Source organism: Ipomoea nil, unplaced genomic scaffold (assembly GCF_001879475.1).
Source record: "Ipomoea nil cultivar Tokyo-kokei standard unplaced genomic scaffold, Asagao_1.1 scaffold2647, whole genome shotgun sequence".
Classification (NCBI taxonomy): domain Eukaryota; kingdom Viridiplantae; phylum Streptophyta; class Magnoliopsida; order Solanales; family Convolvulaceae; genus Ipomoea; species Ipomoea nil.
Genome location: NW_017619075.1, coordinates 3,644,661 through 3,661,954, shown reverse-complemented (window position 1 = coordinate 3,661,954; position 17,294 = coordinate 3,644,661). Strand labels below are relative to the sequence as shown.

The following is a 17,294-nucleotide window of genomic DNA, read 5'->3' as shown; positions in this document are numbered from 1 at the left end:
GGGCCTATTTGACACTTGTGCCTATAATTTATGTACTTCTTTATTTATTTTGTTTATTTAATGTTACTAATTTTTTTATTTATTGAGCATTATTCAATTGTGACAACTAGTAATCTATATCTATACTATATATAAAAACAAAATCCTACATTTTAACTTGTCGCTAAAAATTTTCTACACTATTACGGTTTGCATAATATTGTGAAATATATGGTAATACAATTCCTATTTGTACTATAATTGTACATTAAAATATGATAATACAATTTCTAATACAATATATTCTTTCTTACTTTCTTGTTCTTAATACAATTCTAGATTAATAATAATAATAATAATAATAATAATAATAATAATAATAATAATAATAATAATAATAATAATAATAATAATAATAATAATAATAATAATAATAATAATAATAATACTATTATTATTATTATTATTATTATTATTATTATTATTATTAAAAGAAGAGGAAGCAACTTTTGTTTCCCACCATCCCTGGGAAATGTGGGAATGGAGCATCAAGACTCTTTTCAAATTAGCATTTCGTTATCTTGGGCAAAAATGAGGAGCTTCTCGTGTGATGTTTATTTATTTATTTTTTTTATATTACCATGGGTGTTTTAGAAAAATTTCTCAAAACATCAATTGCAAACGTTTCAAATTGCAGTGTTTGCAAAAGCAAAGGCGTTTTGGAGTTTTGACATACATGCATATACTTATGCACTATATTAATCATACAAAATTTAAATACTTAGTATATTTACCTAATAATTATTGTGGTAATTAAGAAATTAATTGCACAGATATTAGTATAATTGACTAATAATTATTATATTAATTAAGTTAATAATTACACGGATATTAATATAATTACAATTAAACATGGGTCGTTATATTTTTTTTCTAATAATTACAATTAATTCATTTAGATATGAAGGAGAATGAAAAATAAATGCGATATGGTGGGAAGGAATATAGTTAAGATACAAAAGTATAATTGCACAGATATTAGTATAATTACCTAATAATAATTGTCTAATAATTATTATGATAATTAAGCTAAACATGGATCGTTGTATAAATTTTTAGAATAATTATAATTAAATTATTTCTCCTTTTTTCCATATTTCTTTTTGTAATAATATAATTGCATAAATCATATTGCATATCGATTTTTTAAGATAGACAAACAGGTCATATATTATTCAATTAATTGAGTGGCACTTTTGAACTAATCTTATAATCAAATAAATGCACACTTTCAAATATTAGAATTGTTTATAATTTCATCTTTAATTTTATTATCTAAATATATAATACAAAATTTTATCTGTGCATCGCACGGGTAATTGGACAATTATTTGCTTGAATTCAAGCAAGGATAACATTAGAAAACATAATCGATCCAACTCATTTCATCAATGACACTATATAATATTCGTTGTTATACTTTATATTTGTATATCGATGCTGACCCAAGACAAGAGGAAAATGACTAATCAAAATGTGGTGGTTTTTGACCCGAAATTCGCCGTCACCGTCATAAGGGTGGTGGTGGTGGAACCGTCGTTGTTCAATTCTCGCACACGATGCCGAAGCCGTTGCCCGCCAGAGCGGGGAATTTTATTACCATTCTCCGCCCATGCATGATCAATGCATTGTTCTAATCCTTGAGGGATTCCTTGCCAACCCGAAGATCCTCCGAATCTGACGATGCTAACAAGTCTTGGATTCTGAGTCTGATATCAGAATTCATATATACTCCCTAGCTTCCTCACCTATTTAATTAGCGGACATTAAGGATTAAGTTTTATTTTTTTTTTTAAATGGAACAGTTGAGTCATCCCTCTACTATAAGCATGTTTGGTGATATAGTGAATTCCACTAAAGGGATGAAGGCGCCATGTTTTTTGATTATGATGGCACTCTTTCCACATTGTTGAAACCTCGACAGAGCTTTCATGGGCCTTGAGGTTGGTTCAACATTATAATTGTTTATAATTTCATCTTTAATTTTATTATCTAAATATATAATAAAAAAATTTATCCGTGCATCGCGTGCGCACTACACAGATAATTAAACAATTATTTGCTCGAATTCAAGCAAGGATAACATCAGAAAACATAATCGATACAACCCATTTCATCAACTGTACTATATAATATTATTTGTTATAATTTATATTTGTATATCAATCAAAATATTCCTAAAAATTATGACAAATCTATTCCATGCAACGCACGGGGTGAAAATACTAGTCTCTATCTCTATCTCTATATATTGGCACAAAAATTTTCTCTCCAAAACTTAGGGGCATTTGTGTAAAATCAATCTCATAATTATTAACTAACCATATATATTTTCATAAAATTTATTAATTAACCATATATTAACCTCAACTTCTCTCATATAAAATTGCTTCTTAACAACTTCTGAACTCGGTAAAGGCGTTTCCTATGATTTCGATCACAACTCCTATGGACAAATTTATATATTATTATATACATATATATCGTTACATCAGATATAGTTATTAGAATCGTATTTAGGAATGATATATATAATTTGGTAGAATAATTTAATTATATATATTAATTTAAATTTAAAAGTAACCTATTAAAATGTTTGAAATGATGTAATAAATTTTTTTTGAAAATTCGATGTAATAAATTATTTTCAAATTATTTGACAAATTGGAACGTCGCAAAACTCACCCTGCAATTAAGAATTTGTATTTGTAATTATGAAATTAATTACCATATATAAAAATATAGTCTATTAAAAGACAGGATATTTATTTATATAATAATTATTTCCATATGAACGTATGTAGTCAATTCTATTATTTACAATATACATAATATACTTTAACAATGTAAAAAAAAAAAATTAACATTAACTACTACAAATTTATAGGCAGTGCATCGCACGAGTATCATACTATTTATTATAAAAATAAAATTTTAAATTCTTTCGCGGCTAAAGATAGTTTTAAATTATTTTTACCGTTTTAAGTTAATATTTTTTTAAAAAAAATATATTCAATTACACACGTTACTAATCCACCCTAGACCAATATGTACTTCGAATTTGAAAACTGACTACTTAACGTACCTTTTCTTTTCTAAGTGCGATAGTTGCAATTAGCAGTCCTTACGCAGTTACGCATACTAAGCTATTTATATTTACTTACTAGTTCACTATTCAAAAGAAATTGAACCAGTAATACTTTTTTTTTTTTTTTGAAAAATCAATCAGTGGATTGTATTAATTAATGAAAGCTATAATAGCGTCAGGAGGGATAGAATCCCAATACATAGAATGTTTCTGAGTAAAAGCCAACGAAGCTAGCTAAAGTATGAGCATGTAAATTAACCTGTCTAGGTACATAGCTTAACGAAATTAAATTAAATAAAGACATCATTGTCTTGCACTGGTCAATTATCAACCCAGCATACGAGTGAATGGGTGTAGTTTGGTGGTGTATGGTAGATCGCAGGACCATACAATCCGTGAGCAGATTGGCCGAATCGATACTTCTTTCAACTAACCAGGATAGTGCCTCTTTAAAAGCCATAGCCTCCGCCATAAGTGGGGAAAAACAAACGGGTGATCTGCCATTCTTTGCCGCCACAAACGAGCCTCCGGGCTCTAACAACACAATTCCATACGTAGCCTCCCCGGTCTCCTGCCGATACCCCGCATCTATATAGCATCGCAAGTGATTGTCGGGCAACACCGGTTCGAATTGTAGCTGCAAAACTTCTCGCGTGGGACGGCCGTGCACCGCACCATAGGCTTTCAGCGCTGATTCCTCCCCTTTCACAACAGCCTGAGGCCGTTACATGGCTCCTTTCCACACGGCTGCATTGCGACTTCTCCAAATATTGTATAGAACTCCCACCAACAGCTGTGTTTATTCCTCGGTTAGAATCATTATAGCCCCAGCTAACCATGCCACAAACGAATCTGTAATAATATTTGTGATAGGTAATTGTGTTATATTCCAAACTAATGCAGAATATTCACAATAAACTAATGCATGCAACACATCTTCATTATTAAATCTGCACATAGGACATGTCGGGTCAATCTCCACCCTCTTATTAATTAGATTCGTGGTAGTGGGTAAAATATCACATACTGCTCTCCATAAAAAAGTCTTCCATTTTGGTGGTACTCTCAATTTCCACATCTTAATCCATTTATCAAAATCACCTGGGTTATTCTTATAATCACCAACAATACGTCTGTAAGCTTTCTTTACTGAATAAATTCCTTTTGGGTCACCTATCCAGTACCATGAGTCATCATAATCAGGGCTAACAGGAATCTTAACTATTCTACTCACATCCTCAGGGATAAATAAATCAGATAAAATATGTGGATCCCATGTTCGTGTTTGTGGGGCTATCAAACCTGCTACTCGTGCTTCTCTTAACTCCTCAGGCATAATTGTTTGCACCAAGGGACTTGGATTATCCTGCAGCCATGGGTGTCCCCAAATAAGAGTTGTCTCACCATTTCCAATCATGCGTCTTATCCCCGCTACCACTATTGGATGTGCTGCCATTATACTTCTCCAACAAAAACTTGGGCAATTACCAATAGTAGCATCAACAAAACTAGAAGTGGGGTAATACCTGGCTTTATATATTCTTGCCACCAGAGACTCTGGGTTTGTCAAATATCGCCATGCCTGCTTACCCAGCATTGCCAGATTAAAAGCTCTCAACTCCTTGAAACCCAAACCACCAAACTTCTTGGGGATACATAATTTATCCCATGCCTTCCAGTGAATTCCCCTATCCCTACCACTTCCCCACCAGTATCTATTCATCGCTCCCTCAATGGATTGGCAAACTGTTTTAGGCAACAAAAAAACACTCATAGAAAAAGTTGGCATATATTGAGCCACACTTTTCAAGAGAACTTCCTTACCAGCCTGTGATAATAACTTTGTGCTCCACGATCCAATCCTCTGCCTGATTTTTTCCTCCACATAGGAAAAAACAGCTCTTTTATTTCTGCCCACAAATGATGGGAGGCCCAGATATTTCCCAAAATTATCTGCCTGCACTATCGCAACATCATGGTATCTCTCTTGCTGTTTCTGCAACTGCCCAATGCGTTGGCCAAATTTATGGAACTGGTCCCCTCCCCAACGCATTAGCCTTCTACCACAAATCTGCTGACAATGCATCAATCCTTCCAGCCTTCCCTCCTGCCAGGCTGTCTCCACCACCTCCTTGCACCCCTCATCCAATAGCCATGCATTTTCAAATCTGAACCTCCTCGGCCCTCTTACTCTACGCGTGGTGATAGCATTTATACTGAGAAATAAAGCCGAGTGATCCGATTCCCTGGTCTGCAGATTCTCTACCCAAGCACTCTCATTCATACTCCCCCACTCTTCCGTAACTAGCACCTTATCCAACCTCTCCTGTATCCAATCACTGTGCCTTTACTCTTATCCCATGTGAACTGGCGGCCACGCATCGGCATCTGTACCAGCCCACACTCATCCATTGTTTCCCCAAATCCTCTCAGGAGGCTGTTTGGAAATGGATTCCCCCCCCCCCCCCCCCCCCCCCCCCTCTTTTCATGTTGATAAAGAAGATTATTAAAATCCCCTATCACCACCCAGGGTAGCCCAGATATATTCCTTAACACACTCAGCAGCTCCCAGGTTTCCTCCCTCTTACTTCGATCGGGACATCCATACAAACATGTCATTCGCCATAACTTGCCATTCAAACTAACCTCGATATCAATATGGTTCGGCGAGTAACTCAACAGGCTGGCCGTGTTATTTTTCTTCCATAGGAGTGTCATACCCCCACTCAAACCTTCATTATTCACATAAAACAAACCATCATAACCAAGCCTGACACGGACTCTCTCCACATCAGTCCGTCCCACCTTGGTCTCCATCAGGAACACAAACTCTGGCTTCTTACGGGACACCATGTCCGCAACTTCTCGAACTGTGCATGGATTTCCCAAGCCACGATAGTTCTAGCTTAACGAACTCATGATGATGGGCGGGGCTGGACACCAGCTCCCGCCATTGGTAAGTTTTTTGAACCATCTGTCATTACATCCTCGTTCCCCCCATCAATCTCTCCGCCTCCCATACCATGCCTACGACGCTTTGCCGTAGCCACCACCACCTCATCCTCAGACATACTCGTGGGCGTCACACCCACACCCCCCCTCCCCCTTCTAGCGCCTCAATCAGTCGCGGCTTCACCAACGGACGCGGTTTCCCACCTACCGGCACGAGCCAGCTATCCCCAACCGCTCTAGGAGTGCTCCGGGACCCACCAGCCCGCATATCTGTACCGTACAAGTACCTATCCACCGGTACCCCCGCTTCCCTTGCTTGTAGACAAAACGTATGCAGGTGACCCATATACCCACAGAAGTAACAAAACTTGTGTAACCGCTCATACTTGAAATTAACCCATGTTGTAGTCCTGTCCCTCTTCATCAATCTCATCCTCCTCCTAAGTGGCCTATCAACCGGAATTGACACCCGAATACGATGAAAAGTTAACCATGGTGCCCCTTCAAATCGCTCATCATGCTTAACAAATGAGCCCAAAAAATTCCCTGCCTGTTCCAGAATTGCGTGAGATGTGTACCCCTTAGGCATATCATGCAACTGTACCCACATATCAATCATGTCCAGCTCCACATCCACAGGATTCACCCCATCCAACACCTCCCGACACACAAGAGCATTGTTCTCAAAAGCCCAGGGACCCCCATTCAGCACATAATCCATGTCTGTTTTGTGGAAAAAAAAACAAACAAGAACAATCCCCTCTGAATCTCCGTCACCTGTACCCCGCGCACTGGCTGCCAAACTAACGCTAACACCTGCCGCATAAAATCAAGTTTTATCAACTTTTGCGTCAAAAACCGCCCTACCACCCTCCATGTCTCTTCCTCACCTTCCCCGCCGCCCTCAACCCCGTCATCCTCCCCTCCCGGCATAAACACCGCACCCTCCTCCTCCAGCAGTGCCCAATCCGCCCACCTATCCGTCAACTCCGCCACATCCCCCACTACCCCCTGCTGCCGTGCAGCCCTCCCACGCTGCCCCCTTTGCAAACTGTCCCCCCCATTCAAACTGCCTCCCCCACCCAAACCGCCCATACCAACCCCATTCAAACTGCCTTCCCCGCCTGCCAACGCACGATCTCCATGCAATCCATTCTCACGATCCCTCCTTCCCCCAATTTCCCGTAGCAGATTCGTCTCCCCATCAGCCCTTGCGAACTCCCTCCCTGCCGAAACGTCACCAGCAGTCCGCCGTACCCGCTGCCTCTCCTCCACCGTCCGGCGTAAGTCCGCCCCCTCCGACAGTTTCGCACCGTACCGCTCATCATCCGCATTCGGCTCCTCCTCTCGCCCGTTCAACTCAACATCCATAATAATATCACCGGCCATCGTCCGGGGAGAATGAAAACAAAACATCGTCGGAAAACCTAGGAAAACCCTAGTAGGAACCGCAAAAACCCTAGAGAGAATCTAGAGAGAGAATTTTTTATTTTTGAACCAGTAATACTTTATGTCTTTATATGAACCCAAAGCAATAACCAATTTTGGAAAGCATATAATTGGCTAGGAAAGTACAAAGCATATAATTGGCTAGGAAAGTACAAATTTTCTGTACTAAATTATGTGTAACTTTTTATATGTATTAATTATTTGTAAATTGTATTATTCTAACCTAAAATAACTAAATGAATTCGCAGTATTCAGAAACACTCAAATCATTTATAGTAAATACTTTTAATTTTTGAATAATTGAAATAAATAGCATTATTAATTATCAAACTTCAATTATATAAAATAGGGTGTCAATACGGGCCAACCTGACCATATACTCACCATATGGGTGACTTGTAGTAAGTCAACCTAAAAGATGAGCCGAGCAATTTTTTTAAGGCAATTTATATCATACACCACGGCGCGCGTTGCACTATGCGCCCAGATGCAAAACGACGTCGTTTTAATTTTTTTTTTTTTTTTTGAAATTTCCCACCCCAGTGAATGGCAGTAGTTTTTTCTTTAAAAAAAAAAAAAAAAAACCCGCTGTTCAAGAATGTACATAATGTTATACTAGAATACACATAATTGTATACATGAATGTACATAATTATATAACAAAATATACATACTCTTTTTAAAAGATAATACACATAATCTAACATAATACATAATAAAAATAAATTTTTAACATAATACACATCAACTATTAACATAATACACACAAATTTTCTGATTCGGATGTACATAATTGTATAAAAAGAATGTACATAATTGTATAAAAAATGTACATAACTGTATGAACCAATACACATAACTGTATGAACAAATACACATAACTGTGTGAACAAATACACATAATCCCAGCAACTTCCTACCGCACCTCCCAAAACGACCCCAAAACGACGTCGTTTTGGGAGACGCGTGGCGCACAGTGCTATGTGCGCCGTGGTGTAGGGTATAACGATTGTTTTTTAAAGCGATTGAACTCAACTTACATTTTGATGGGCACCAGTACTAATAATATTAAATATAAGTCAAATAATATGTATTATTGCATCTTTTACAAAAGACAATAATATTATCTTAAACGATTTAAACTCGTGAAATTTTGATCACTACACTGTATAGAATATTTATCCGTAAATATAAATTTCTTTTATTTATCGTATCAGTAAATGTAAATGGCTTTTGTTTCAACATAGGGAAATATTATTGTGGCGTAGGAGTGTGCATTTTCTTAATCGAACCTAATTAATTCAACTTTTTAAAATTTTAACTGTTAATTGAACTGAATTTTTTTCGGTTAATCAAAATTTTTTAGCTAGATATTAAAATCATTAAAATCATTAAAATTATAAATAAAAGTTAACATTACAAATTACATCAATACCTATAATAATAAATTCATAAGAAAATATGCAAAAACAATACAATAACAACACTATAAATAAAAAATACAAATTTATAAAGGGTAAGTATAATTACTAGTTAACCAAAGAATATATGTATATAAAATTCAGTTAACCGATCAGTTAATTTGATTAACTGAAATTTTTTAAAAATAATTCTAACTATTAACGGGGAATCGGAGTTGTTCTAAAAAAATAAAATAAAAAAATAACTAAATCGGAGTAATACTATTGCCTCTGTTACAATATAGTATTAAATTCATAACTTCTAATTTGAAAGAGTCATTTCGTGTCACATTTAGTAAAGTTTGTACACCATATTTAAGCGTGAGAAATCCTCAAATGAATGTAGGTAAAAGACTAAAAATGGAGCCGAGTCTACGTTTTGACCACACGCTCCAAACGTATCAATCTAGGGACTTGGTCTTTGGTCCTCACGCACTTTACCTTTCCCAGTTTCGACAAAGCAGCAAGCCGCGTTTTGATTATCCCCCAGATCTCGCACCTTAAAACTCTCACTCTCTCCCAATATTTATTAATTTCCTTCTCTCTCCGCTTCCATTAATTCCTCCGTTTTCATATCACCATGAGAGCATTTCCATGGCTCTTCTTTCTGCAAACAGTTTCCCCTTCTTCTTCTTCTCTCTGTTAGGCCTTTGTTTTCTTCCTACTGTTCGCTCGCTTTCCACAGTTGCAATCTCCGAAACCGGTAACCAAACTCTACTTATCTGTTCATTGGTGCGGGATTCTTCTCGCCAGGTGGGTTTTGCGTCCATCAATTGTACCAGCTTTCCGGCGGGGAGTGTTCAGATTCCACTCAATCCATCCATTTCCTACTCTGGGCTTGTGGGTGGAAATGGTTTCCTCTGTGCTCTGACCTCTTCTTTTTCTTCATCCATTTCTGCCATGGTGTGCTGGAGATTTTCAGTAAACGGGACCGGGATGGCGTACAAGAGAATCTACCGAGGCCCGAGGATCACCGATCTTGGTTCTGGGAATTCCCACATTTGTGGAATCGTGGAGAATTCCGGCGGCCGCCTTCAGTGCTGGCAATGGCCGGAGTTTCGTCAGTCCAATGAGAGTACCATCACCACAAATCTCGCATTGGGACAAGATTTTGTTTGCGGGTTGCGCGATTCGCGCAAAGTTCAGTGTCTAGGAACTGATTCAAATGTCACAGGTCATGCCCCCAATGGGAATTACAGTGATTTGGCGGCGGGTTCGCGCTACGCGTGCGCTGTTTCGTCGGAGGGGAGATTGGACTGCTGGGGAGATATGGTTGGAGAAAAGCCGGATGGGGAATTTTCGAGTCTTGCCTTGGGAGAGAACAGGGGTTGCGCTATAAGACGGGCTAACGGAACAGTGGTTTGCTGGGGAGAAAATGGTTTTAGCCTCCCTGGAAGGTTGCAGGGCATGCATTTCATGGCGTTGGCGGCGAGAGAAACAGTGTTTTGTGGCGTGGAGGCGGCAAATTCAACATTGTATTGTTGGGGAAATGCGTTTTTCAATTCAAATCCTAAGATTTTCGTCGAAGTAGTTCCTGGTCCTTGCACAAATTCTTGTCCTTGCAATCCTATGCCTTTCTACGGTAAATTTTGCAGCCAAAATCTAATGATATGTGAGCCATGCATTTTAAATGAGAATCCACCTTCACAACCGCCATTGTTGCCTCCGCCACCATCGGTTCCACCAACACCACCTCCGGCTAGTGGAAATCCCAGTCGTTGGGATGGAGAAAATGTGGCTTTTCTTGTGGTGGGATGCACTGGTTCTTTGATAGGAGTATTAGCCCTTATATGTTACCTCTTCTCTAGGTACTGCACCATTAGAGGAAGCTCAAGAATACATGATTCCGGCCGGTTAGACGATGAAGAAGCTGCTTCTGAACACGACAGCCAGGCTACGGTGGCTCAGCCTGTAGCGACGGCACAGGTCTTGGAAAAGAGGCTCAGCCAATTGCTAAGTATGGGAAATGGTGGCCATTTGGAAGAGTTTTCTTTACTGGTGTTGCAGAAAGCGACAGATTATTTTTCTGATGAGCATAGAATTGGGACAGGTAGTTTTGGGTCAGTGTATCATGCGGTATTGGAAGATGGTCGGAGAGTGGCTATCAAGAGGGCTGAGGTTTCCACCTCCTCGTCCTACGCCGGCGGCGGCGGCACAAAATACCGGCAGGAGGACAAGGACAATGCATTCCTCAATGAGCTTGAGTTTTTGTCCAGGCTCCATCACAAGAACCTAGTGAGGCTATTGGGCTATTGTGAGGATAGCAATGAGAGATTGCTAGTTTTTGAGTACATGGAAAATGGCACACTTCATGATCATCTCCATAGGCTTGAAAGCTCACCGCTCATGTCGTGGACTACGCGGATTCGAGTTGCCTTAGATGCGGCCCGAGGGATTGAGTACCTCCACGAGTATGCTGTACCGCAAGTCATCCACCGCGACATCAAGTCGTCCAACATATTGTTGGACAGCACTTGGACTGCCAAGGTGTCCGATTTTGGGTTGTCCTTAATGGGACCCCAAGATGATGAGTCTCACCTCTCATTACGAGCAGCTGGTACGATGGGGTACATGGATCCAGAGTATTACAGGTTGCAACTATTAACGACCAAGAGCGATGTGTACAGTTTCGGAGTAGTACTCCTCGAGCTACTATCGGGACACAAAGCAATTCATAAAAATGAAAACGGTGTGCCAAGGAATGTGGTCGATTATGTTGTTCCGTACATAGTTCAAGATACTATTGCTAGGATTTTGGACCCTAGAGTTCCTCCTCCGACACCATTCGAGATCGATGCAATTGCCTACGTAGGTTACCTAGCCGTAGATTGTGTCATGCTACATGGTCGAGATCGCCCGACAATGACGGAAATTGTAAATAACTTGGAAAGAGCCTTAACCGCATGTTTGGCCCCTCCAATATTTTCTAGGTCCAACACTGACGACTCCTCAACGTAGTAATTACATTTGTCTTTTTTTTACCTCCATTATTTCTCTTTGTATCTTCCATCTCTTTGTAATAGTACATTCTGCATAGCATACCCCATTTTTTATTTTAACTTTACTTCTCAAATATAATACAATAACAATTCCAAATTTGACCCACAAAACTTCTTTGATTGTTTAGAACTATTATATATTTAATCTAGAATATCCAAAGTTTCCAATGATTTAATTAGAAAGGTAAACTAAAAATTGTCAAATTATTTATGCAGGAACTAAAGTTGAAATAGATTATCAAAGTAGGTGTAAAAGATGCCTAAACCAACCAAAATATTTGGTATAATAACAAGTGCTTCACAGCCCATTGATGTGGGCATTTTCCTCCTTTTCACATAGTCATTTTTTTGTTTCAGTGACAGATTAGCTAACAGCCTAACAGCAGCATACAAGTCAAGCAAGAAATATGAGAACTATTTTTTTTTTTTTTTTCTGTGGACTGAAAAAGTCAGCAAATTCAAAATCTTCTCTGATGCGGTCATGACTACCTACATATATAATTGTGAAGAAATTAAGAAAATATATATAATTGGTCGTAGGCTCGTAGCAACCATTCAAATGCTTCTATATGGACATATAACAAAGGGAAGTAGGGCCAGTTGGGGCTCCAAAAGAGTAATATTATTATTATTATTATTTTTTAATAGTTGTGTCAAAAGATTCATTCATCCTTAATTAAACGTCAATGTGTCAATATTTAATTCATATGTATTAAAGTTCTACTATATGTAACCGGGGGTGGTGGTGGGGTGGGGGTGGGGGTCCCAATTTTCTTGTGCATTATCTTGATTAGATTTTTTTTCTTTATTTTTTGTTAGACCCTGATGTGTTCTGAGTAGGCCTTTAACTATAGAAGATTTTTCTTCTATTTAATTATTAAGTATATTTTTTAAATTTGTGATTAGATTAGCCGATTCATTTACCGCCAATAAAAATATACGAAAATATTTCAATATTTTTTATATCGATATTGTCTTGTCAAAATAAAAAAAAATGAATAATATTTTTGTTATATATATATATATATATATATATATATATATATATATATATATATTTGTGTGTGTGTCAATGCTCTGGCGAGGCGCTGCTCTCTTGTGCGCGATCGTGCGGACATATCAAATCTATAAGATAAGCTGAGATTAAATTGATGAAAATCGCCTAATAATATGATATAGTTTATAAAAAATCGCCTCATAAACTTATAATTTATCTTGAAAAAGTTAAAATTAATTCATTTCGTGAACTCTGCCCATTTAAACCCCTAGTTTATATATGTTTTCAAATCTGAGATACCAAGATATATAAGTTCCGAAGAATCATATCAATTTATATGATGTTTCTAGATTAAAGTATCTATTACCAATACATACAAAGAATCATTTATGCTGATTGTATGTTATGCTATAAGTTTGACCTTCATAAGGTTTCTAATTGGCAAACAGCGCACACACATATATATCCTGCGTGCTCTTATATAAATATATATATGATATACTTTTATATATGTTGAACAATATTTTTCGGTTAGTTGGTATTGTTTTTTATTTGACTTTATTAATGTTTCACACTGTCACTCTTTTTTCCGTCATATAAATAGGGATATGGTAAAGTTAATATAATTATTACTTGTATGATTGTTGTAAATAATAAATTAAAGGTCAAGTATTAGTTCTGAGAGTAGGACCAGTTTATAATTTTCTAAGACAGTTTCTAGACCTAAAGAGCTGTTCTGATCTTCTATTCAAATAACGTTACCAAACTTGTGTACAAGTCAACTTACCTAAGCCATTGCTTTAACTCAGTATTTCTTAGCTTCTTCCTTGCTTTCTTTCCCTTATTTTCTGGTCAAGAAAAAGTTGCCCAGTCAAATATAGTTGTTTAAGCATTTGATTAGTACTTCAAGATAATCTATGGATGACAAGTATTCCAAATTACATATTCGGTGATTCGTTTATTAACTATTGACCAATTTTAATTTATATATATAATCACCGTGCCATTTGGTGAATAATAGTTTGCATTTTAAGAGATTTAATTAAAAGGTTTAGACGAACGGGGATTAGTCTGAGTATCAATCGTTATGTTGTACATGGTGCACACGGTTGCGAACGACGCCGTTTTACTTTTATGGTGTAACGGTGCTGTTAGTGGCACCGTTTGACTCCACCAATCTTTTTTTTTTTTTTTTTTTTTTCAACTCCACCAATATGAATATATAGTTCATTCATTCTGAATACACAGTACCAGTAACCGGTGTGGATATATAGTTCACTAATTCTGGATATATAGTTCATTAATTATTGATATATAGTTCATTAATTATGGATATGTAGTTCATTAATTCTGGATGTGGATATATAGTTCACTAATTCTGGATATATAGTTCATTAAGTATGGATATATAGTTCATTAATTCTGGATATATAGTTCATTAATTCTGAATTTATAGTTCATTAATTCTGAATATATAGTTTATTCATTCTGAATACACAGACGCAACGAACTGCCATAAGCCAATACAGAGTACTAGTAACCGGTTGGATATATAATTCACTAATTCTGGATATATAGTTCATTAATTCTGGATATATAGTTCAAATTATGCACAGCATAACGCTGTTAACGGCAATCGACAATGAATTTTTATTTTATTTTTTTAAGTCAGACAACGTCATTTTTAATCAAAACAACGCCGTTTGCAACCGTGTGCATCATGGTTGCACGACATAATTTGCGTCTAAGTATGGTACGGGCTTAAGGTGCATCCTATAATTAAGGACTGCTTAGACACCTCGTGACCTGATCAAAAAAATTAAAAAGTTTATATAAGTAAGATCATGAGTTCAATTCTTACTAATTTCTTCGTAATCAAGTATATCTCGCATAGAGTTTTTTTTTTTTTTTTTTTTTAGTGTAGTTAACTTATCTTGTATGCTTTGCAGACTATTATGGAGTTTATTTAGTGCACATCTTTTTATAATTGTTACATGTTTCTCTCGTTCTCGTCACTCAAAAGAAAAGGTTTTTGTACACAAATTCCTTTTTACTAGGGATGGGATACCTAACCCTTCTTGAATCCTACTAAGATGGGTTTGAATGTGTAGAAGTGAAAACCCGGAAACCAATACATGATTGTATATACATACATAGTTTGAAATATATTAAACAGGTTTTGAGACAAGTTTAGATACTCTACTCGGAAAACTTACTAAGATGCAGGGTTTGGATATGTATCAATGAAATCCTGATAACTAGTGGGTATATATAGTTTTAAATATACGGAGTATTAAACAAGTTTTGGGACATGTTTAATTTTTAAGGTCTAGATTAAATGTGTGCGAACGCGCTTAAGTGTGTGTAAATGCGATTGATCTAGATTGGTCTAGTTGACATTGTGAGATCAAATCTTGTGCATCAATCTAATAAATTTAATGGTCTATATTGATCTAGATTAAGTGTGTGCGAATGTGATTAAATGTATGCGAACGCGATTAAGTGTGTGCGAATGCGATTGATTTAGACCATTAAATAATATTAAATGGATGCACACGAGTTGTTCTCACGTTCTCACCTAAGCAAGTGTTCTCATTGGAACCCTCCTCTAGGATCGCGTTCCGATGCGAACAGCCCGCCCAGGAGAGAACTGAGAACTATTCAGCGCTGTCCACGTGTCTAGATCAACGAATCGGATATAATTTTAAAAAACGACGCTGTGTCATTTTCATAAATAATTCTAACTTTGGTGCAAGTAAATGTGTTATAAGTGCAAGTAGTTGGTGCACCTTTGCAAGTAAAAAGTGTGGGCAAATTCACTTACAAGTGCACCTACTTTCACCTACAAGTGCATGTAATTTTGCCTTGTTAACATTCATGCACATAGCAGGGATGGCAATGGGTCGGGTGTGGGTTGGGGAAGGCTACATCCATCACCCGATCCACCTTATATTTTCTCCACCCACCTCCACTCCCAACCCACATCGGGTGGACTTTTTCAAAATCCACCCCAATCCCACCGGGTGCGGGTGCCCACTACGGGTACCCACCACTTATCAACTTATTATTTTTTTCAAAAAAGAATATTTAAATTACTTACACATAATAAAATAATAAAAATTCATTAGTGATACTAAAACATAAAATAATTGAAATATTTAAATATAATAATTAATTTGTAAATTTTTAAAAATAAACTTAGTAGTTTAGATATTAAAAAAAATAGTTAAAAGATACATGAAGTTACCTATTGAGAATAGCTAAAATAGATGGATACCTTACCAATTGACCCCTGCCTTTTATGGTTCAAAACCGAACCCTAATTCATGCATATTGATGGGTGCCTTTATAAGTCTATAGACTATCTTAAGCACATTTTTTTTTGAATACTACTAACTCTATTACAATGCAGTATCTATTCATAATTACTTTCTCAACCAATTGAAGTACAAAGAGCCAATATCACCTCCACTGAGGCTCGATCCCATAACCTCCCAATTAATGGACTAACTTGCATGCGTATCTTAAGCACATAGTTTTCAAATTCCTTAATTATTTCATTAGCATCTAGAATAAATTAAAATGTTAGGAGGTGTATTCAATCAAAACTTTTAGACAACTTTTAATGAGTTTCAAAGTGATGCGTTTTAAATGATTTTCATAAAATTTTTCTAGATTTTTCTAGAACTTTTTTAGGCTTCATCAACTTTAATTTGTACAAATCTATAAAAGTATCAAGTATGTACGACAAATATTTATGAACTTTTAAAAACTTTAATTTTTTGATGGAATGAGGAGCATGAACAAAGCTTTTGTGTATTGATGGTGAGAGATTACAGAATGGAAAAAATGAGTTACAGGGAGAACTACTGCATATTTATATGAGCGGGAAAGGGGTGGTTATAACAGAATTGGAGACTAGCAAAGTTACAGTGATGCCCTTTCGTATCTACACCCTCTATTGCTGCAGTGTCACTAGCTTCCTTCATCACCCCCCCCCCCCCCCCCCCCCCGCGGGTAAGCTGGAGCATGTAAATCTTGCATGCCCAGCTTAGAGGTAAAACTCTTGAACATAGCAGTGGGGAGTAGCTTGGTGAAAAGCCATTGGCAATTTGGTTTGAAGTAGAAACAAACAGAAGCTTAATCAAGCCTTGAGAAACCTTCTCCCGGACAAGGTGACAATCAATTTCAATATGTTTTGTTCGCTCATGGAATACATGGTTTTCAGCAATCGCTACAGCGGATTTATTATCACAAAATATCACTGCCAGTTTCATCTCCATATGAAAATCCTTGAGCAGAAACACGAT

At 36.9% G+C, this 17,294-nt stretch overlaps 1 protein-coding gene across 1 annotated transcript; it reads left to right on the top strand.

The window, feature by feature from the left end:
• Nucleotides 1-9,504: 9,504 nt before the first annotated feature.
• On the top strand, nucleotides 9,505-12,047 carry LOC109154561 (serine/threonine-protein kinase-like protein CCR4). The gene has a single exon (XM_019302338.1). The coding sequence runs from the start codon at nucleotides 9,583-9,585 to the stop codon at nucleotides 11,944-11,946; it is 2,364 nt and encodes a 787-aa protein (XP_019157883.1). The 5' UTR covers nucleotides 9,505-9,582; the 3' UTR covers nucleotides 11,947-12,047.
• The last annotated feature ends 5,247 nt before the right edge of the window (nucleotides 12,048-17,294 follow it).